The sequence below is a fragment of the Eptesicus fuscus genome, chromosome 17, assembly GCF_027574615.1.
Source record: "Eptesicus fuscus isolate TK198812 chromosome 17, DD_ASM_mEF_20220401, whole genome shotgun sequence".
NCBI lineage: Eukaryota > Metazoa > Chordata > Mammalia > Chiroptera > Vespertilionidae > Eptesicus > Eptesicus fuscus.
In genome coordinates, this window is record NC_072489.1 from 2,369,472 (window position 1) to 2,392,423 (window position 22,952).

General features: G+C 62.3%; 1 protein-coding gene across 4 annotated transcripts in view; it reads left to right on the plus strand.

Annotated features, from left to right (window-relative positions):
* LDB3 (LIM domain binding 3) overlaps positions 1 to 22,952 on the plus strand; it is a 61,394-nt gene that overhangs the window by 14,659 nt on the left and 23,783 nt on the right. For 2 of the 4 annotated variants that reach the window (XM_054729015.1, XM_054729014.1), the window contains 5 exons: positions 527 to 730; positions 2,781 to 2,795; positions 5,203 to 5,372; positions 5,807 to 5,843; positions 19,991 to 20,133. In XM_054729015.1, the coding sequence (XP_054584990.1) occupies positions 527 to 730; positions 2,781 to 2,795; positions 5,203 to 5,372; positions 5,807 to 5,843; positions 19,991 to 20,133 (569 nt within the window). Of the gene's footprint in view, positions 1 to 526; positions 731 to 2,780; positions 2,796 to 5,202; positions 5,373 to 5,806; positions 5,844 to 10,444; positions 11,090 to 16,517; positions 16,701 to 19,990; positions 20,134 to 22,952 lie in introns of those variants that run through there. The other 2 variants (XM_028156822.2, XM_054729013.1) reach the window with 2 other exon arrangements.

Genomic DNA, 22,952 nt, shown 5'->3' on the forward strand with positions numbered 1-22,952 from the left:
AGCAGCCGGGACATGTGGGGCCTGAGCCGAGCCCTGCTCTGAGGAAGAAGCTCGCCCGAAGCATCTGGAGGAGCAGAACGCTGGCCACCAGGGGGCGCTGGCAGGGTGAGGCCTCAGCAGAGGAACAAGGCCACCTTCTCCGTGGCCGCCCAGCGGGGCTGCTTTCGCCTTGGCCGTGCGGGACTCTGCTTGGGCTGCTGCTGCCTGGCCCGCGGCCCAGCGCCTGTGCCACACTCCCAAGCCCTCTCCCACCCACTGTCTCTGCTTCCCGGCTGGTGCGGAGAGAGCTTCCAACGCTGGCGCCCTGCTGGCCTGGGCCGGAGCGGGCCCAGGGATGGGGAAGCCCAGGTGGGCACGAACAGCCCTCAGAGGGCTTGGGGGAGTGCGAGGATTTCCGGCCCGACCGGGATCAGACTTTGGGAGGTCTCTCCTGACACTCCACAGCCCTCCCTGGATGGCCCAGGTAACACCACCTGTCGCCCTTCTCTCCTCCCCCTGCTCCCCCTGCTCCCCCTGCTCCCCCTAGTGCGGACTACCAGGAGCGCTTCAACCCCAACGCCCTGAAGGACTCGGCCCTGTCCACCCACAAGCCCATCGAGGTGAAGGGGCTGGGCGGCAAGGCCACCATCATCCACGCGCAGTACAACACGCCCATCAGCATGTACTCCCAGGACGCCATCATGGACGCCATTGCCGGGCAGGCCCAGGCCCAGGGCAGTGACTTCAGTGGGTAAGCGTCCTCCCTCCGCAGTGGCTCCCGCTCACCACCTCAGCGCTGGCTGGGCCTCCTCCCCGCGAGGCTGAGGTGCAGGCCGCGCACCAGCAGAGACTTAGGCATCGAGACCAGCTTTCCTCCTTGGCCTTGCCTTCCGGGGCCCAGCCCAGGGCCCAGAACATGGCGTCCTCTCTTCAGAATTAATCTCTGGGCCAGCTGAGGAGAAGGGGAGAACCGCAGATATGGCACTCCTCCACGTGCTGTCACGGCCTCTGCCTTTCCGGCCCGGCGGGCTGGGTTAGCTTCTGGAACCTTGTTAACCAATCACGCTCTCACTCTGGATCGCCCAGTCTCCCCTAACGGAGCCGTTCTCTGGAGGGAAGCTGCTGCATCCTTCCAAAGATGGGCGATTCGAAATGGCTTCCCGGCTCCTGCTCCTCCTGGCTGCCCCAGGCAGCCTGGCCCCGGGGCCGGGGGACTGAGGGCATCGGGTCCCTGAAATTAGCCTGTTCTCCACCTGAGGGCGAAATAGGGATTTTCCCGGTGTCTGAAAATCATTTGTGGGTGAAACTGCTAATAGTGCAAACATTAATGAGGACCTCTTCCTCTTTTAAAAAATAATGTATTTTTATGATTTCAGAGAGGAAGGGAGAGGGGGAGAGAGAGACATTAATGATGAGAAAGAATCATTGATCAGCTGCCTCCTGCACACCCCTACTGGGGATCGAGCCTGCAACCCCAGCATGTGCCCTTGACTGGGAATTGAACCATGACCTCCTGGTTCACAGGTCGAGGCCCAACCACTGTGCCACACTGTCTGGGTGGGACCTCTTCCTCCTTTTGTCTTTCTCTCCGTCTCCCTTAGTTTCTCTCTCTCTCTCTCTCTCTCTCTCTCTCTCTCTCTCTCTCTCTGTGCTTCTGCCTCTTTCACTCTCTATTCTCTGCCTCTCTCTTTCTCTTGTCACACACACACACACACACACACACACACACACACACACACACAGAGTCTCTGACAGTTTTCTGCTTGGGAATAACATGAGTGTTGATTTTCAGAACTGACAGATTATCTCTTCGGCCAACATCTTATCCCTGACTCAGTATCCTCAGCAACTCAAGGCAAAAAAAAAAAAAAATCTTAAAATGATGTACTTTTTTTCTAAATCTAAGAAAAACAAATGTTGTAAGAGGGATAAAGGGGTTAAAAAGTCCCAGAAAACTCCAATAGTGTTTGACCTTTGCAGAACGCAGCCATGCTGTGAGTGCAGGCTGGTGGGGGAGGGTGTGTGTGTGGGGGGGTGCCTGGCTACGGAGGCGGTGCTTCCTGGGGCCACCAGGGGGCGGAAGCTGCTCGCTCTAGAGCTGTGGGTCTCAAACTGGCCTGGCTCAGGCAGAACTCTAGACAGTATTGATTTAATTCCATGGCTCGAAGCAGAAACTATGACAATGCAATTTTAAAAACACAACCTGTGTCTCATGTGTACCCAGAAAAACAAAACTGCCTGGCTAAGCCGAAGAGATGACAGGGATTTCCTGCTAACACTTGTTTGCCCCACATGTGGCAGGCGTGTCCTTGGTGTGCTCCTAAGGGCGGCCACAGGCCAAGGGAAGCTCAGTGGCAGATGATGGAGGAACTGCTCTGCGGGAGAACTTGATTTTCTGCGCTGGGAAAAGCACGCTGTTGTTTGGTCTGTCTCACATGAGGCACCGTTGGCCTATCGAGTCTTCCGGAAGGACTGTTCCCAGCGCCCTGCTGCCTCCCGCCCCGCCTGCCCTTCCGTGGGCCTGGGGAGCTCCATGCGCTCCCCTCCTCCTAGCGCAGCCCTGCGGGGCTGGCCGTGTAAGAGCTGCCCTCGGGGCGGGGCCAGCAGGCGCTCCGTCTCCGTCTCTGCTGTGGATTTCCACGATGCCTTCCTCACTGACGGTTTTCTTTTTGTCTCTCTTCCTCCTTTATTCATCCCACCCCTAACTCATTTCTGACCCCAACCCTGCTCCCCCGTGTGCGCCGCCCCTGCCATCCCCCGATGGACACACACGCACTGCTGGGCTTCCCTCTGCTTGGCAGGGCGTCGCCGCTGGCGTAAGTAGACCCCCGGTGTCTGTTCCGTCGTCCGTCCGTCTGTCTGGCTGTGGCCGGTGTGGGTTTGGGGCGTGTGTCTGCGGACAGTGCCTCTGTCTGTTTCTCCTCAGCCTCCTCGCAGCCACACGACATGCCCTGCGGCCGGCCCAGGCTGGTCTTTGGGGGTTTGCCCAAATAATGCCCCTGTGGACACGGTGAGGGTGAAAGCACGCGTGCCGCCCCCGGCCGGGGTCTCTGTGTCCTCGCCATGCTCTGCGGGGCTCACCGGCCTTTTCTGTCGGCACTGGGACGTTGTAGACCTGACGTTCAGCATCCACACTGGCCATTACTCAGGGCAGAGGTGATAAGGGGGTGATTAGAGGCCCCTCTCCAGACCCCAGAACCTGGACCTGAAGGAGCCAGGGCTTGCCAAGGCCACCCAAGGGGGGCCAACGAGGGGTCGGGCTTGAGGGCAGTGTGAGCGGTAAATGCCCCAGGGTGACCTTAACTTGCGCTGACTCTGGAGTGCTTTGGGGGCAAGAAGGCTGTGCTGGGAGGGGCTCCAGAGAGCAGCCTCAGACCCAGGGTCCCAGGACGCGGGGCCGTTCCACTCTCGGCGCCTATTCTTCTGGGCTCAGGAAGGGGCCGATGACAGAAGCCCCGGCGACACATTCCCAGCAGCCCGGAGCCCTGGGAGCCCTGGGAGGACTGGGGGGACCTCAGGGCACATTCTGGGGAGACCGCAGCAAAGGCCTCTGGCTGCTTCCTGGCACAGATTTCGGTGTGGGCAGGCTTACAGGCGAGGCCTGGCCTGGGTCTGCACCCCTGGCCCACGGCACAGTCCACACTTCCTCCTGGCAGAACAGGGCGCCCTGATTGCGCCTTCCCATCGCCCGCCTCACCAAGACAGTAGGCACAGCCTCTGCTTTGAGACCCTTGGGAAATGGCACCCCCAGCGAGACCCCACCCTCCTCTGCTCCTGGTCCGACGGGCTCCTCCCTGCCTGGACCCCGAGGGATCCGCTGGTCTTCCCCATGGACCCCAACCGCAGGCGGCTACCTGTAGCTCCCTGGCCAGGGCACAGCCTTCAGGCAGGGAGGCAGCTCCACCCGGCTCTGCCTCTGTTGTCACTGTCTGCACCTGCTGCTGTAGCCCACCCTGACCCAGACACAGGTGCCAATCCCAAGAGGCTCCTCCTGGGAGACCAGACCAGTGCTGGAGGGCGCCTTGGTCAGAGGGTAGAACATGTGGGAACTGAGGGGCCCCTCCCAGCCAGCTGCCCCTGGGGGTGCAGGGAGAGGCAGCCTGAGAGGCAGGCAGGGGATGCTGACAGGGCCGGCCATGGGCTGGGCCGTTCCTAGGCACAGAGTGTCGGGTGTCCGAGGCCCAGCGCGCAGAAGGGGCCTTCTGAGCCCTGTCACTGTGCGGTGTGATGGAAAGAACGCTGGGCTGGGAGCCGGGAAGCCTGGCTCTGACCCTGTGGGGCCCTCCACGCTGTAACCGGGAGTTAGCCTTCTGTTCTCGCTGGATCTGTTTCAGCATCAGCACGTGCTTGGGCTGGCCGCTGGCTGGGGAGGCAGGCGTCAGTGCTGTGAGCTCCACCTGAGTCACGGCAGGCTGGGCTGGGCAGCCTGCATCCTAGCCCTCTGGCCAGGGGGAGTGGGCACCCAGAAAGCTTTTGATCTGTCCTGCCCTGCAGTCTGGTCCAGGCTGGGAGGCACTGGCTCTGATACGGGATTAATTTATTCAACTACATTGTGAGCACCTACTGTGTGCCAGATCCTGGGAGTCTCAGGCAGGGAAGGCCACCAGGTCCCCCTCCACAGGCTGGGCAGAGACGAGGAAACCTCCTGCAGCTCCACTCCCAGCTCCCCCAGGGCGGAGCCCCTATCTGCAGGTGATACCCCCCACATGGCCTCGTTGCTGTGTTTCTCACCCCCACCCCACCCCACCCTATTGTGCCTGCCTGTGTGTAGCCAAGCCACAGCCTTCAGCCCTCTCCTAAGGCAGTCACGGCATTGTGGGGGGGGGTCCCCAAATGGCCTGTCCTCACTTAGCCCCAAACTCAGGGCCTGCTCAGGGCGCTGGAAATTACTTCTGATGTCTCCTCCTGCCTCCTAGCTCCTTAAAGGAGATGCGGCCTGAGGCGGGGATGTCCTCAGGTCTGTGCTGCAGCTGCCTGGGGAGGGGGCTGGTGGAGGGGCCTGCGCTCCTGACCCTCTGTGAGAGGAAGCACTGTCCACCTGTGACCACCCTGAGCACTGAGCACCCAGCTGACCCCACCCCGGCTCTCAGATGGCAGTGGGGAAAGGGCATGGTGGGTTCAGACAAGTAGGGGCCACCGTGGGGGTGCCAGGGAGTCTATGTGGGGGAGGGGAGGGGGGCCAGGCTCTGCCCAGCCCTCGCCCACTGTCACTCTGCATTGCAGGAGCCTTCCCATTAAAGACCTGGCTGTGGACAGCGCCTCTCCCGTGTACCAGGCTGTGATTAAGAACCAGAACAAGCCGGAAGACGAGGCTGACGAGTGGGCCCGCCGCTCCTCCAACCTTCAGTCTCGCTCCTTCCGCATCCTGGCCCAGATGACAGGGACCGAGTACAGTGAGTGGGGCTGGGGGGCGGCAGGAAGGGGAGGTGCCACGAGGGTCCTGGGTCCCACTCCGCAGTCCACAGAAGCCAGGGAGTCGAGCCCCTGACCCCCGAAGCTGAGCTGGCCCTGAGATAAACAGTGGCCTGTGGAGCCCTTCTGGGCTCTGGGGCAGGCGAGTGACAGGAGCCTTCTGCTCAGCGCCTGACCAAACAACGGGCAGCGGGCTTGTATGGTGTTTCCCGGCAAAATGACTGCCCAGAGCTGGCCACGTCTCTGACCACTCGCACCCAGCACCCTCTGCCCAGCACACAGCCTTTCCCTTCCTAGTTTATAGGCTGGGAGAGGTCACGTCCAGTCATGGGTGGGGACTCTGTCCACCCAGCTCTGGTAGCTTTCTCTCTTATGCTCCCGATTTTCCTCCTGACCAGCAACTTTCTACCCACAGTGCAAGACCCTGATGAAGAAGCTTTGCGAAGGTCAAGGTAAGTGCCTGGACTCAGGCTCTGTGGCCTTGCCCCTCCTAATCCCATCCCTCCCCGGGCAGCCCCCAGGTCACATGACTTATGGAAGGCACCTCCCAAGTTCATGAATTTGGAAACTCTGGCCCCTAAGGGGCTTCAGCAGATGCAGGGGCCTTTGTCCAGGTCGGTGAGGTGGGTGCCTGGAGCTGAGTCTCTATCCCCTGGGCCCAGGCGTGAGGACGTGGGCTCCCCTGGTCTGTCCAGGGCCGGGGGCAGGGCTGCTTTGGCCGTTACTAGGCTGTTGAGAACGAGGGCATCTCTCCCTGTGAGGGCACCGAGCCAGCTGCCTTGCCTGCACACCCTGTGAGTCTGGAGGCTAGGCGCCAGGAGGCACCAGCAGGGCTGTGCTGGGCATGGGCATGGGCGCCTGAGCCCCGACTCACTTGTCCAGACAGTGAGGTATCAGTTCCATAAATTGCTCAAAATACAACAGCTGCTGCAAGGAAGGACCGGCCCTGGGCATGAGGCGGGGCCTGTGCAGGACGAGGTGTCTCAGGGTCAGAGAGGGTTTCTGAAGCACTGCAGGTCTGAGGCCACGGCACTCACCTGCCACCTGTGGCCTGTCAGGTGCTCACGGACCATGCATGAGGGGCACGCTGCCCAGGCACCCACTGGAACCCACTAGGGTCCTCCATGATGTGGCATCGAGCCCAGTGTGACTGTGTGGTACTGTACTTTGGGTGCAGATGTCACCTGCATGTTCTTCCTGAGAGCATCTGCCCTGGAAGTGCACCCTGCGTGGCTTCTGTGGGAGGCTGGGGCTCAGAGCCGCCCTTCTACTCTGGGCCAAGCTTTCTGTCCTTGCTAACCCGCGTGGCGTGGCCACAGGATGGTGCGGGAGTGGAACTCGGGCCGCTGGAGTTGGTGTGGACTTGCTTTCTGACCCTGTTGCTGCGGATCCAAAGCGCTCCCACTCTTGGGCTGGGGCTTCCAAGCCTAAAGGTCCCTCTGGGCCTGCTGACAGCGCCTGCAGGTCCCGCGGCAGTTCCTGCCTGTCAGTGCCTGCGACGTGCCATCTGCGCCTGGAATGAGACGATGTCTGATTTGGCTCGAGAGTCAGTATCTAGCTATATTTTTTAACTTTTTATTTATTGGGTTGAGAGGGGGGGATGTTGTTCTACTTTCTTAAATGCATTCATCTCTTGATTCTTGTATGTGCCCTGACTGGGGATTGAGCCCACACCTTGGCACATGGGGATGCTGCCCAAACCAACGGGGCTCCCCGGCCAGGCCCAGCACCCTGCCCTGCGTCCCGCTGTCCCTGTGTGCTGTTTCCGTGTTTGTCCCACCTCCCCTTCGAAGCCACCCACGGGCGCTTAGCCTGACCTGAGATTTGATAAGCGCTTCACAGCACCCACGCCCCCGCCCCCCAAACAAACAGCTTTAAAGTCGCCAGGTTCCTTCAACAAGAAGCCAGCAGGGGGCCTGCTCTCCCTCCCATGAGGCAGCCCTGCCTCTGGCCCTGCTCCCTCTGGTGTACTTCGGGCCACTCTCCGCTAGTACCGAGGCGGCAGATTGCAGGAACTCCCGTCTCTGTTTTTCCCTGGGATATTTTTAGGCGCTGAGCAGTTATTGGGTGAGGAGACACAAAAGGCGGTATTTAGGGGGCCCCCGGCCTCCTCGTTGGCCCGTCCTGGCTCTCGGAAGCACCTCCTGCAGCCAGTCCTGCCGAAGCCATGAGCCTGCTCAGCCCCCAACAGGAGGCAGGGCACCTCCCTGTGGGCGGGCAGTGCCGGGCGCCCAGCCGCCCCTGGGGTAGCAGCACAAACGGGGCTGCGCACGAAGCTGAGCCTCTAATCTCAGAGAAGTTGCCAGCCTCCCTGGGACGGTGGGAAGGCCAGGTCCATGCGAGGCAGCCCTGATGGGGCTTCGTCCCAGGCAGGGCCGGAATTTGTGAGGAATTGGGATCCCTCTGGCGTAACCATCTCAGAGGACCCCAATGTGCAGAGATCCCTGGGCCCCACCTGGTGGCACCACTATCTCCAAGTGCAGTCTCTTGCTCACCTAACGCTCCCGTAAGGGCCTTCCACTCCAGGCCCCAGGTGGAGGAATAAGGCTGATGGCAGTGATGAGCTCACAGGAGGTGAAGGGGTTACCTTGAACACCCCTCCACAAGCAACATGACCCCCCAATCCCTTTTCCAAGCCCATCGGGGTTCCCTTTCCTCTCCTCACCTGGCCCTCCCAACAGCCCAGGACCCCGAAGTGTCCTCCCTCCCTGGGAACACTCAGCTCCGTCCCTGCACCTGGACCACTCCGGAGCCACCCGGCTCAGGGCCCTCCCTCAAAGGGAGCCCTCGTGAGGAGCAGTGGGCAGCCATCGGCAACGAAATTACCTGCATTTTGTGGACATGTTGTCCTTGGTGTTCTGCCAGCCTAGCGAGTTTGAAAGCCGCAGCTGGAGAGACCGGGACAGCCTAGATGTCCCCTGAGCGGCCCTTATGGGAGTCCGGGACCTCTCCCTTTCTTCCTCCCGCCCCTCTCCTTTTCCTTCTCTCCCCACTCCTCTCTGGCTGGCTGTGGATTTTCAAACAGCCCCAAGCAGAGCAGGCTCCCTAGACTCAGGCGCTCCGGCGCTCCCTGCGCTGTCCCGGAGCCGATGCAGCGGCTGCAGGCCTGGCTGGGCAGGGCGCTGGCTGCGCTGCGGCTGCGGCCTGGGTGGCTCTCTGGGGTGGTCTCTGGTGCTGTTGGCAGGGCTGTGTGGCCTGGCTGCGGGGCCTCTGTCCACGCTGTCTTACCCCTCCTCTTGGCCTGAGAAGCTGGCATGTGGAGGGTGGTTCTGATGCTGAGTCTCCAGGTGGCTTAGGCCATTCACGATGCCTCTGGGCCTAGGCTTCCTCTTGGCATTAGGATGGTTTCCAATATGTTAGCAGTGGCCCCTCTGTCCAACAGAATCTTACAGAGACCAAATATGCAGGGCTCAGGTGTGGGAGCCCACAGGTAACGCCGATAGGGGCGGGAGCCAAGTGTAAATGTGGGGACACGGAGACGTGTAAGACGAGCGTCCTCTGATTTTTAAAGACCTGAAACTGATCTTCCTGATTTTTACATGCGGCAATTCACTTATTGAACCATTTATTTTGAGATAATTGCAGATTGACATGCGGTTGTAGGAAATAATACGGAGAGCACCCTTTACCCCAGTGGTGACGGCACAGCTGGGGCCACTGGCAGTCCCGTGCACAGCCCTTCCGCCCCAAGCCTTCCCCGCTGTTGCCTTTTTATAGCGACACCACCTCCTACCACACCCCGCCCCACCCTGTGGCACGTCGACGGCTAAACGGTGATCTTTTCTCCATTTCTATAATTTTGTCATTTCGAGAATGTTGTATAAGTAGGATCATAAAAGCCTTCGGCCTGTGGGACTGGATTCTTCCGTCGGCCTAATTCACTCCCTCTCCTCATACACATCTCTTCTCCCACCCTCCACCCCCGAACCCTCTGGATTCCGGACTCTCCCCAGCCCCTGGCCAGTGTCTCTCCCAGAGAAGCACCCGCTCTCATTCTTCACTCGCGGGTTCCTCTGCTTCTTGGCAGCTAAGACCTGCCCTCAAACCGAGACGGTCGCCCTCTGAAAGCCCTCCCCCAACTGCCTCTCCACCGGCCGCGGCTCCTCATACCCTCCTCGCGTTTCCCCGTGCCGATTGAGCATCCGTGGTTCGCGCGTGTCTTTTTGCTGCTGAGTGGTAGTCCATGGTCTGGGTGTAGCAGTTCCGTGTGGCGGGCTGGGACCCTGGGCCGCCGTGCGCCTCTGGCCTGAAGGCGTGAGAGGCCCGGGCAGCCGGGCAGGGTCAGGACTCCGGCATCCATGTCAGTGGCCTTTCCCAGCCTCCTCCCTCCATTTCTGTTCTGGCTCTTCCTTCCCTGCTTTTCTTGTGCCCTCGCCGAGAGGCTGTGGGTTGAGCCCCAGAGACCCGCTGGTGGGACGGAGAGGAAGTCCTGGCCCTGTATGTGTGCCGGCAGTCTTGGGAGTACGTGTGCACGTGTGTGCTGGCGTGCTCAGGCCCGGAAGGGCCGGGCCAGGCATGGCGTCGGAAGGCTTCTCTCTGGGGACAGACAAGGGTTGGCAGAGAGTGGGCAGCACAGCGAGGTGACAGGCCTCTCGCCCAGCCTCATCACAGGGACAGGTGTTTCTCCTTCCTCATGCCCAGCGAGGCCTCTGGGCCCCGGAGGGGCCCCTGCCCATGTGGTTCAGCCTGAGAGCCACAGCCAAAGCAGCCCTGCCCAGCCCTCACCACGAGCCGGGGGAGCCAGCGGCCGCCCTCGCCACTCTGTCCTCAGCCCGGCTTCACGCCGCCCTCACTCGGGTCCGGGCTTCAGGCCCTCCGAACTGGTCCTTGGGACTCTGGTCTTGACCCAAACCAGGCCTGACCATCTAGAAAGTTCCCACGGAAGGCAAAGCCTCTCCAAGCCAAACCCCCGCTCCCATGACCTCTGCCCCCTCCCTCAGACACGAGGCCGGCGGACACATCCCCTAACCCCATTCTTTCCCTTCTCTCTGTTTCTCTGTCTCTGGGTCTGTGTCTGTCTGCCCCTTTCTCTCTGTCTCTCTCTCTGCCACAGGGAAAGGTTTGAAACGGAACGTAACAGCCCACGTTTTGCCAAATTGCGCAACTGGCACCATGGCCTTTCAGCCCAAATCCTTAACGTTAAAAGCTAAAAGACTGTCTGGAGCCCCTGCCTGCCACTCCCCCCACAGCTCTGGCGTGTGAGCCCCACGGCGATGCTTGACTATGTAGAGCTGTGCTGGCCCCTTCGTAGTCAGGGCGGCACTGCACCCACGCACCTCCCCAGTGCCACCCTCACCGCCCCAGGCAGCCCGTGCCTCCACTCCCCGCCCAGGGCCGTAGCCTAGTTCAGAGAGGATGTGATGGGGTTTGCTGGCCTAACACCCCAGAACCAAGGGAAACAGCTCGCCCTGGTGGATTCCCTGCCCCACTCCGCTGCTGGGAGCGGCAGCCCTGCCCAGTCTGTCTGGGAGGAGTCGCCCATAGAGCAGGGTCCTGGGAGGAGGCCGACTCCCTGCCCCATTCCCTCCCTTGCTGCCCTCTGAGCTGGAGCCCGGAGGAGAGGAGCCCAGGGTAGATGCGGCAGGCCCTCCGCCTGTGGTGAGGCTGGCATGTGCTCTCCCTCTGTGCCGTGTGCTAGCTGCCCAACCCTCTCTCCGGTACAGATAAGCATGCTCATTCTGAAATAAAGCGGATCTGAAAGAACAAACCAGCCTCAGTCCTGCTGTGCTGTGTGCATCATCCAGAGGCGCAGGTCTGAGCCAGGGAGGGACAGGCACCCCAGGGGCTCTGCCCTCCGCCAGTTTCCCCCGCAAGGGCCCTGTCTGGGCTGTGAGCTCAGGCCAGAGAATGCACATGGGAATCTGTGCTGCGCCAGGTGGGCAGCCCTGGGGTCCCACGGGGCAGTGATTATTGGTGGGTGCACAGGGGCCCCTGCCTCTGCTGCCACCCCCAGCCGCGGCCAGGAAGGCACTGCCCCTGCTCGGCCCTGTGCTGGGGGCCGAGGGGCTCAGGAGGGCATGCCTGCACGGAGGGGCAGGCACAGGGGAGAGGAGGCGGAAGAGGTGCCCGGTGGAGTCTTGCTGGGTCAGGAAGGCACAGGGGACCTCCAGCTGGTCTTGCTGGCCCCGCCCGCCCACCTGGGGCCTGTCCTGGTCCAGAGCGTTTGGGAAGCAGCTCACCTCCTCCCACCTTCTGTCAATCCTTCAGCCTGGCTCCTGAAAGCAAAGCCCACTGGCTGAGACAGGACACCACTGCCCTTAGCGAACAGCCGATGCCACACCCCGCAGACGCCCTTGCCGCCCCAGGATTGGCCAGAGCCTTGCTCCGCTCCTGCTGCCTGGGCACAGGCTTCCTCTCTGCCTCCAAGAACCTTGGCAAGCCCATCCGGAAGGGCTGGCCAGGGAGGATGCTCTATCCTGCCCACATCCCCGATGCTCTCCAAACCCCTGCCAGCCGGCTCCCTTTGGGCCTCCTATCTCTTCCCGTTTCTAGCGTCCGCCCTGGGCCAGGCAGGCCAGCGTGCTGAGGGATCAGCCGGGAGACGGAGCGTGCTCCTGCCTGCACCGAGGCCTCCTGAGCGCACGCACCATGTTTAGCTGAGACCCCTGGGTGGGTTGTGGGGCTGGGGCTGCCAGAGAGAGGCCCCCGGCAGTGAGTGTCCCGGGGCTGACAGCGGACCTGGGCCAGTCAGTCAGAACCGGGGTCTCGCAGTTCCCTGTCCCGACCCTGGGGTGTGCAAGCCCTCCTGGCGCTCTGGAAGGTTCCCAGGGTCGCCCACCGGCCCCTGCAGGCCGCCCTCTGTGCAGGGCTGTCCTCACACAGCAGCCCGTGTACGCCTGGCTGCTGAGGGTGCCAAAGAAATGAGAAAGCGCTGGCGTGGCCGTGGCTGACCCTGCGGCAAGGTTGCTCGCGTGAGGTCTAGAGCAGGGCGTGCCCCGCGACCGGGTACCAGAGCAGGCTTCCTGGACGAAGGGCCTGGGCTCTGGCCCTCAAGCGCAGTTAGGGCCGCTGTGCAGGGAGGCAAGGCTGACAGGGAGGAGAAGGGGTGTCCCGGAACCCCGAGTTAGCCACTGTGGCTGGGGTGGAGGCAGTGCAGAGGGCGTTTGGCCAGGAGTGGTCGGAGCTGGAGTGCGGGCTGTGGGGTTTTGACCGTGGCTGGAGCTAGTGAAGGTTGCCGGGCACTGTGGCCTGTGGGGAGTGCGGGCCTGATCCTGAGGGTGTCATTTCACAGACTGCAGTGTCCACGGGCCCTGGCGGTGACCATGCGGAGTGTCGTGGTCATGGCACCCTGAGCCACAGCCAGTCTTCAGGCTGCAAGATGAAACGCTGACCAGGCGGATGGCAGCATGAACACTTTAAAGACCAACCGACTGGGCTCTGTAATCGAGTCAGTGGAGATGTTCATGTTCCATTCTCTGAACTAATACAATAAGCACTGTCACCCCAATAATAGCACCCCCAGCACCATCAACCACAACACCTCCACCGTCACCAACAGGTCAGCCTGAACCCAATAACCACAGAGCCCAAGCCCAGCGCCTCTCCAGTCCGTCCATAATGTCCTTTCCGCACCCAGTACCACTGGCATCAGTAAGAGCATCAACCAAAGGCCAGCACAACAAGCAGGGCACAGGGTTGGCAGGCTCCACCTTGATGCCAACTGGGCGGAGGGACGAGATGGCCCGCAAGGGGGACCGGAGCCAGCCTGTTTCTCCTCTCGCCACACCCGCTCCTGAAGCCTTGAGTAGTTGAATGCAGTTGGTTTGGTTTGGTTCTTGTTAGATATTTAAAGTGAATTATGACCAAGGCAAGAGGCAGCTGTAGACGCCTGAGCCCGGCGGGGGCGATTTCGTGGGCCCTGGCTTTGCGCGCAGCTGGGGCCAAGTAAGTGCTCTGCTTGCTCACCGGACACCTTCCTTGGGGCTTGGGGGCTAATGAAACTCCAGGCAGGAAACAGCCCGGACAAGACCCTGGGCACGTGCTGCCCACTCTCCCGGGGCCTGCAGCTTGGTGTCTGCAGACAGTGCTGCTAGCTAGGATGCCACGCGTTAGGCCCCAGCGGCGGCTCGCGCGCCTGCCCCCTGTGCTGGCCCTGCGGACGATCGTGAGCGCCCCTGGGGCCCACCGCGCCCCTGGAGCCAGGGTTCACTTGGAGCTGTGCCTGGGAGACCAGGTAAGCTGGTCTGGCTAGAATTGGAGCAAAGAGGACACAGTCAACGTTCGGTTTGTCTGTGCAGCACGGTCCCCGCCCAGACACCGTCATCCCTCCTGTCCTGAGCAGCGGCCTTGGCTCCCAGAAGCCCCTGGCGCCTGGCCAGCGTCAGGGAGAAGCAGACAGGGAGGCTGGGTGCTCTCTGCGGCCGGCGTCCCCAGGCCTCGCGGCCGGCTGGGCAGAATGGCTCCGGGAACTGCAGCCGCCTCCCAGAGAAGCTGCCGGCAGCGGGTTCCTCCCTGAGGGCCGGTGAGCGGCTTCCTGGGAGGGCGGGCCGGCGTGCCCGGGGCCTCCTTTCTGAACCAAAGCTGGGGAGGGGCTGGTCAGGACATGGCCACTGCCCTGGTCCTCAGGGGTGCTCCCCACTGTGGGAGGCATTCTCCAGCCCGCTCCCCAGCCTCTCCAGGGCTCCGTGGCTCCCTCCGCCGTACACCTCACTGGAGGAGGAGAGCAGTTCAGTGATGCCTGGTAAACAGCTCGTGGCCTCTGCATTCCTGCCTGGGACTGACTGGGCAGCGCCTGGCTACTCCCGGGGCGGTCCTCGGACCAGCGTCATCTGGGGCCCCACTCAACCTCCCGAATCAAAAGCTGCATTTGAGCAGGATCCCCAGGCCTCCACCTCTCTTAGGCCTGGGAAGGCTGCAGGAGGCCTCCCCCTGATCTCAGGCCTGGGAAGGCTGCAGGAGGCCTCCCCCTGATCTCAGGCCTGGGAAGGCTGCAGGAAGCCTCCCCCTGATCTCAGGCCTGGGAAGGCTGCAGGAAGCCTCCCCCTGATCTCAGGCCTGGGAAGGCTGCGGGAGGCCTCCCCCTGATCTCAGGCCTGGGAAGGCTGCGGGAGGCCTCCCCCTGATCTCAGGCCTGGGAAGGCTGCAGGAAGCCTCCCCCTGATCTCAGGCCTGGGAAGGCTGCAGGAAGCCTCCCCCTGATCTCAGGCCTGGGAAGGCTGCAGGAAGCCTCCCCCTGATCTCAGGCCTGGGAAGGCTGCGGGAGGCCTCCCCCTGATCTCAGGCCTGGGAAGGCTGCAGGAGGCCTCCCCTGCTGTCAGGCCTGGGAAGGCTGCAGGAGGCCTCCCCTGCTGTCAGGCCTGGGAAGGCTGCAGGAGGCCTCCCCCTGCTGTCAGGCCTGGGAAGGCTGCGGGAGGCAGCGGGCAGCAGTGAGAGTTCAGCAGTGTTGCTGGCCCTCTGGAATCAGGCTCCGCTCCTGGAAAATGAGGGTCTTGATACCAATGGCCCGCAGGTGGAGGGGATCAGAGGAGTGATGCTCACCCCTGTCAGCACAGCTGGGCATGGCAGGCCCGCTCTCACCATCCTTTCCAACAGGAGAGTGCCTTTTGTTGGGGGAAGACCCTACTTGCCCGACTGGACCAAGCTTCTTCCTTCCTCCCTGAGGGCCACTTGGGGTTTCCAATCCAAGCGTCCCTCCGCCAGATCCCGCCGTCACTACCTGTTCCAGGAGCTTGAACTCTGTCTCCGTCCCTTTCTATGGAATAGGGTGGCTAATATCCATGTCAGAGGGCGGCGGTGAGGACTGCAGACACATGCCAGGCACACGGGGCCAGGTCAACAATAAACTCCGCGCAGGGCCACCCCGCGGCGGGAGCCGCAGCTCCTGCTCTGTGGCAGCCAGTACCCGTCTCAGAGCTGAGGCCGGGGAGCAGAGAATGCATTTCTTTGCTCTCCTGTAACTTGGTTTGTTTCTCTGCCCAGTTTCCAGGGGGCAGAAATCCAGCCCATCAGCCCAGGCTCTGGGGCTCCCTCTTCCTTGGAGAGGTTTGGGGAAGAGATGCTCACTGAACAGCAAAGCAGGCAGGGTGGGCCCCTGGCACCTGGCCCTGGTCCGTCCACCGGTGCTGGCACTTGCCGGGATATCCCTGCCCACCTGGTCACACTGGTCACACTGGTCACACTGGTCACACTGGCACTGCAGTCCCTCCCTTGTTCCCAGCCACAGGTCTCTCCGGTGTGCAGGCACTCAGGGCCACGGCACGTCACTCTTGGGCATGTGAGAAACCCTCTGGCCGCCAGGGCACACGAGGGCCTGGGTATCTTTGGATGGTCTCAGATCTGCCTGCTCCTTCACCATGGGCATGGGAGACCCTGAGATCCCGCCACCTCTCTAGGTTTACCCAGGAAAGGGGCACAGGTGCCTCTGTTCTGGAATCCCCCACGCCACGTCAACCCTTTCTGGTCCAGATGACCTTGATCAGCCTGGCATGGCAGCTTTCATCCGTCTTCCGAATGTGCTGTCAGTGCCCGAGTCTCCCACAGCCTAAGAGCCCAGGCTCTCGCCACTCTAGACCCTAAGCCCTTGACCCTCAAATATCTGCCTCTGCTTTTCTCAAAGGCCACGTGTGCCTCTGACTGAATGAGAAGGGAGGAAAGCAGGATGGGGGTTGATAATTCAATCTACTTTTCCGCCACACTGTATTTGTAATACGAAAATTCAGGAAGCAAAAAATGGGGGTTCTTGCCCTGCCAGCATCAACCTGTGAACCAGGAGGTCATAGTTCGATTCCAAGTCAGGGCACACGCCCAGGTTTCAGGCTCGATCCCCAGAGTGGGGCATACAGGATCTCTCTCATCATTGATGCTTCTCTCTCTCCCTCTCCCTTCCTCTCTGAAATCAATAACATATATATATATATATATATATATATATATATATATATATATATAAATGGGGGTTCTTACCAGGCTTGAGAATAATTTTGATGTTGCTGTGATCCTCCTTGTGGTCTGAGCCCTTCCTTCTTGGGGTCCTGAGGGACTCTTTCTCTGAGCTGGGAACAGGCTTCTGGGAGAGCCTACTCTGCAGTATGAACGGTGCCTTCCGCCCAGCGTGCCTCTGCTGCAGCCACCACCGCCATGCAGAGGGCCCCCTTGACCTGTTGTCTTTCTTGGTCCCACCTCATCAGCACCCCTATTGAGCATGCTCCGGTGTGCACCAGCCAGGCCGCCACCCCGCTGCTGCCCGCTTCTGCCCGGCCGCCTATTGTTGCCTCTCCCAGCGCAGCCTCGCCACCCCCGGCTGCAGCCGCTGCCCATGCTGCCGCTGCCTCTGCCTCGGCCTCTGCTTCAAGCCCTGCGGACAGTCCAAGGTAACTGCCCCACAGGTGCCCCCGGCTGTGGGGAAGGGAGGCAGGAGTGGCCTCACCCTGGCTCCACGTGTGGGCAGCTGTGTCTCACCTCAGAGAGGCCCGCCCAGGTGGTTAGGCCCAGGCCCAGGAGGCCAAGGCCAGCGCCGCCTGCTGCGGGAGTGCAGGGGGATGTGAGTGTGGCGGAAGGAGCAGGGGATTGGGCCCCTGCCCTCTCCTTGGGCGAGAGAGGGACCCGCCCCTCTCTGTCACACACGCGCACACATGCACGCACGCACGCACACACGCACAAGCACAGTAAGATAGCAAAGGGAGGCTGCGAAGTCTGTTTCCGGAACTGGGATCAGGGGAATGGACGTTGTCGCCTGGGCTGGGGAAGCCGAGGAGAGCTCCGTGGAGGAGGAGCATTGACCTGGTCACAGGCGACCGACCAGATATTTAGCAACGGACTTGCCCTGGGCCTTAGCCTCTGCGCTCTGGGCGGAGAGGCACTGGCGCAGTGCGGCTTCCACCTCCCCGCCGCCACTTCCTGCCCGGAATCTCCAGAAAGTCACTGAACTCCGAACGTCAGCGTCCTCGTCTGCTAAGACGTTCAATGCAACGTTGATTTTGTAGGGTTGGGACAGAAAAAGTGTACCTACGCCACCAGGCACACAAAGTGGTCTCCAGCTCTCCACCCGCCCTCCTGGGCCCCCAGCAACGGGCTGGGGTGGAGAGCGCCCGGCAGGTGGTCTGGCCTCCAGACCCAGCTCTCTACGGGCTGCATGGAGCGTCCACCTGGTGTTAGGGTCGGAGCCAGCTCTCAGTCTCCTGCCCCCCACCCCCGTCCCCCCGCTGCCATCCCGGGTTTTGTGGAAAGGACATGCCTCTCTGAGTTGGGTGCACAAGTCCCTGGTGCAGCCTGAGGAGGATGGAGGGGGCAGATTAGCCACAGGCCTGTGGGCTGTACCCCTACCCCGGGGGCTGTACCCCTACCCCGGGGGCTGTGCCCCTACCCCGGGGGCTGTACCCCTACCCCGGGGGCTGTGCCCCTACCCCGGGGGCTGTACCCCTATCCCTGGGGCTGTACCCCTATAATGGGGCTGTACCCCTACCCCGGGGGCTGTACCCCTATCCCTGGGGCTGTACCCCTATAATGGGGCTGTACCCCTACCCCGGGGGCTGTGCCCCTACCCCGGGGGCTGTACCCTACCCCGGGGGCTGTGCCCCTACCCCGGGGGCTGTGCCCCTACCCCGGGGGCTGTACCCCTACCCCGGGGGCTGTACCCCTACCCCGGGGGCTGTGCCCCTATCCCTGGGGCTGTGCCCCTACCCCAGGGGCTGTGCCCTTACCCCGGGGGCTGTACCCCTACCCCTGGGGCTGTACCCCTATCCCGGGGGCTATACCCCTACCCCGGGGGCTGTACCCCTACCCCGGGGGCTGCACAGTGACCCCCAGGCGGTGCGGAGCCCAGCCTTTTCCCAGCCCAACTCGAGCCTCAAGGGTGAGCCCACCCGGCCTCCAGGTTTTCTGTCCCAGCTTCCAGAGGGCCCTCAGCCAGTGCTTCCCTCTGCACACCAGAATGGCTCCGGGTGCGAGCACAGAGACAGAGAGGAGGGTGGAGATGTCCCTGTGGCTGAGTGGAAAGGTGCCCCCCTCCCCCCCAGTTTGGATTGGGGAGCGGTAGACGTGGGCCCTGCTCAGGCTCAGGCCTCTATCCTGGCCTCAGGGCTCCTTCTACAGGGCAAACCCTCCCCTCACTTTGTCTTGCAAGAGAGTGATGCCTGGGTGGAGGCTGGCGGGAGCCCGGAGCGCCCTCCCTTCTCACACAGGCTGGGACGGAAGGAGAGGGAGCAAGTGGGAGGCAAATGGCCACCCAAACTGCCCCTGGAGCCTGGCCTCGGAGTTTTGCTGGATATCGTGAGCCTCGGCCTCCTCCTCCTCCAGCCCTGACACAGGACCGCAGCCCCTGGGGCCGGGAAGGCCCTCCGCTGGGGAGGGAGTCCGGCTGACGCCCACTACGTGGAAGCAGGCACCCCGTGGACACTGCCTCCTCTTCCAGCGAGGGCCCTGCTCCTCGGGTCTCAACAGGTCGGCCAGAGAAGGGCAGGCCCAGGGAGGGGAGACGGCATGGCAGTGTGGCGGGCAAGCTGCACTCCCCCCGCCAGGGCGCCGGGCTGAGGCTCGGCCTCCTCCGCACTGTCTGAGGCAGCTGCGGGGTTCTTAGTTCAGGGCCCCCTCCAGGGCAGGAGACAAGGCAGGCCCTGCTCCGTGGCTCTGCCCGGCGTGATGCGCAGCCCTGGGCCCGTTCAGGACGGGCGGAAGGAAGGCCGGAGCCGTGGGCGGGAGGACGGCCCATCTCCAGGGGCTCACGTCTCTAGTAGCCATTTCCACTGGATGTGGTCACGTGGTCCCTGTTGGGCTCTGGAAAATGTAGGGAGAGACAAGAGCATGCTCTGTAAGGTATTCTTTAGTTTTAAATGAGAAAAGAAAGGGGGGCAGGGTTCACAGACAAATGAAATTGGCGAACACTGGATCAGCCAAAGTAAAACAAGCTGCTTAACCAGGAATTCTTGGAGCTTTCGGCTCCCTGAGAAGACAGGCCACGCACAGCTTTCCTGAGGGCAACGAACTGGGACACTTTCTCCTTCTCTTTGGTCCATGACACCTGGGTCACAAGTAGAAAAAGGCTGCTCTCCGCCCCGTGAGGGCTAACCCAGTGGGAGAGGGCAAGAATTCCACATGGAAGAGAACCGTGTTTGGGGGTGAGGGTCTCCCTGGGGAGCACTCTTGCCCAGAAACCCGAGACTTTATTGCTCCCTCCAGCAACAGTAGGAAGGGGGAGAGGGAGGGAGGAGGCCAGGGGCTAAGGCTGTGAAGTGCCCCCAAGGTCAGAAGGTGGAGGGAGGGGGCAGCTCTGACTACCTCCATCTCCTCCCTCCAGCCTCTGTCCCTCCAGCCCCAGACTCTCCCCGGCAGCCTCTCCCCAGGGGGTGGAGAATCTCCCATGCACCCTCCTGTCCAGCTGGCGGCTTGGCCTCCTCCCTCTCTGCAAGGCGGTGACAGCAGCAATGGGCTCTATTTCTTGAGGTGTCTTTGCTGCTTTAACGAAACTCACCAAAGCTCCTCACCAAGGAGCAGCTTCCGCCCCTCCACAGCCTCTTGGTCTTTCCTGCAGCCTCGGGCAGCTCCGGACCACCTGTCAGAGGTCCTCTCCACAGAGGCTCCCGAGGATGGGGAAGCGACCTGCCAGGCTGCCAGCACCAAGGCCTGGCTGTCCTTCTGGCTGCTAACTCTTCCCCCTTGGTTCCAGGCCCCAGGCCTCTGCTCAGGGCACGGCCAAGGCGACCGCTCCAGCACCTGCCGCCCATCCATACCCCGAAGCCCCAGCTGCTGCTGCGCCCAAGCCTCGGGTTGTCACCACTGCCAGCATTCGGCCTTCTGTCTACCAGCCAGGTGAGAGTGGGCGGGGACTGTCAGGCTGGGTGTGGGCTGCAGGGCTCAGCTCCCAGAAGGATGGTGGTCCATGAGGTCCTGCTACTGAGGTTCAGTGTGGGCCAGATTCCTATGGAGCCTGCCTCTGGCGCTGGAGAGACAGGTGGGCAGTGCCAGGCAGGGATGAGCTCCCAGCTAGGAGGGAGAGGACACTCCTGGCTGGGGATTTTCAGGCTCAAGGTGAGGGGAGAGGGTTTAGCGGGGAGCTGGTTCCTCCAGGAGTCTGGTTCTGGCTCAAGCCAGAGGATGGGCAGCTATACCAACGCCTGGGCTTTGGACAGCCCTGCCGCCTCGCAGCGACCCTGGGCACGCTGCTCAGCCTGTCTGGTCTTTGGTTTCCTCTGCTGAGGCAGAGCTGGAGGTATGGGAAGCCAGGTGAGGGGGCAGAGTGCCCAGCACAGGCCTGGCAGTGGCTGAGCACACGGGCTCTCTCTTCCATCACACTGGCCCCCATTCTTTTCACTGCCTAGGACCCCCTTACAGGAATGAGGGCTCAGCCCATGACCCCCTCTTTCCTAGCCAAAACTGGGCCTGCTCCCCAGAGCCCAGGGCAGCTCTCAGGCTGGCCTGTTCCTGCTCAGAAGCTGAGGGCTCTAGCAGGTGCCTCCCCTGCTGGGGAAGGCCCCTGGCGCCCTGGTCTGCAGGGTGTGCCCACAGGAGGGCTCCTGGCATCTCGGCCCTGAGTGCTGACAGCACTGCTTGGCCCCTCCATCCCTCGGGCCTGGGACTGGGAACTCCAGGAGGGCAGGGCTAGGACAGGCTGCCTCCACAGCAGCACCAGAGGCTCAGCTCTGGCCCAGAGGAGCTACTCAGCAAAGGAAGTGACCAGGAACGAATGAACGAATGAACGCTGGTGGGAATTGTGTGTCCCCCACTGGCAGTGGCGAGTGGGGCGTGGGGAGAGAAGAGGCTGTGAGCTGCATGGTCTGGTGGCCGAACACCAGGGATAATGGATGACAAGGGCTCCCAGAGGGATAGCTGGGCCAGATAGGGTATTAGGCAGGCAGACACTTTTTATTCAAAGCATTATGCTTTTTAAAACATTTTTTGTTGTTGATTTTTAGATAGAGCAAGGGAGAGAGCAATAGCAACAGCAATAGGCTGCCTCCTGCACGACCCCTACTGGGCATCGAGCCTGGACATGTGCTCTGACCAGAACTGAACCAGGGACCTTTTGGTCCATGGGATCAGGCTCAATCCACTGAGCCACACCGGCTGGGCTTAAAGCATTCTACTTTCAACATATTTATTCTTATGGCCATCTTGAATTTACGGAGAAAGTATTAACCATTTTCCACTTGCAGAGTAATACAAACTGTTCTTCACCCCCCCCCCCCCGCCCCCTAAATTATTGCACACATACCATTTTCCCATGTGGTAAAGCTGACATGTGGTAGAAAGTGAGGAGGTCCCTGTCTTGTTTGGGAAAGAATGAAGCAGCGGGTTCTGAGGGGCAGGGAGGAGGCTGCTGGGTGCCCGGCAGGAGGAGAGCAGGGGAGCAGTGGGGGGAGAGAGGAAGAGAGATGTCTGGGCTCGGGGTATGTCTGGTTAAGTTTTCTCACTGTGGCCCAGGAGCAGGGGAGACAGAGATATTGAGCCTCACAAGAGTGCCAGCCCTTTATGTGGGCTTCCCTGCAGGGCCTGGTCCTCAGAGGGCTCCCTGCAGGGCCTGGTCCTCAGAGGGCTCCCTGCAGGGCCGGGTCCTCAGAGGGCTCCCTGCAGGGCCTGGTCCTCAGAGGGCTCCCTGCAGGGCCTGGTGCTCAGGGGGCTCCCTGTAGGGCCTGGTCCTCAGAGGGCTCCCTGCAGGGCCTGGTGCTCAGGCGGCTCCCTGCAGGGCCTGGTCCTCAGATGGCTCCCTGCAGGGCCTGGTCCTCAGAGGGCTCCCTGCAGGGCCTGGTCCTCAGGGGGCTCCCTGCAGGCCTGTGCTCAGGGGGCTCCCTGCAGGGCCTGGTGCTCAGGGGGCTCCCTGCAGGGCCTGGTGCTCAGGGGGCTCCCTGCAGGGCCTGGTCCTCAGAGGGCTCCCTGCAGGGCCTGGTGCTCAGGGGGCTCCCTGCAGGGCCTGGTGCTCAGGCGGCTCCCTGCAGGGCCTGGTCCTCAGAGGGCTCCCTGCAGGGCCTGGTCCTCAGAGGGCTCCCTGCAGGGCCTGGTCCTCAGGGGGCTCCCTGCAGGGCCTGGTGCTCAGGGGGCTCCCTGCAGGGCCTGGTGCTCAGAGGGCTCCCTGCAGGGCCTGGTGCTCAGGGGGCTCCCTGCAGGGCCTGTGCTCAGGGGGCTCCCTGCAGGGCCTGGTGCTCAGGGGGCTCCCTGCAGGGCCTGTGCTCAGAGGGCTCCCTGCAGGGCCTGGTCCTCAGGCGGCTCCCTGCAGGGCCTGGTCCTCAGAGGGCTCCCTGCAGGGCCTGGTGCTCAGGGGGCTCCCTGCAGGGCCTGGTGCTCAGGGGGCTCCCTGCAGGGCCTGGTCCTCAGAGGGCTCCCTGCAGGGCCTGGTCCTCAGAGGGCTCCCTGCAGGGCCTGGTCCTCAGGCGGCTCCCTGCAGGGCCTGGTCCTCAGAGGGCTCCCTGCAGGGCCTGGTGCTCAGAGGGCTCCCTGCAGGGCCTGTGCTCAGGGGGCTCCCTGCAGGGCCTGGTCCTCAGAGGGCTCCCTGCAGGGCCTGGTCCTCAGGGGGCTCCCTGCAGGGCCTGGTCCTCAGAGGGCTCCCTGCAGGGCCTGGTCCTCAGAGGGCTCCCTGCAGGGCCTGGTGCTCAGGGGGCTCCCTGCAGGGCCTGTGCTCAGGGGGCTCCCTGCAG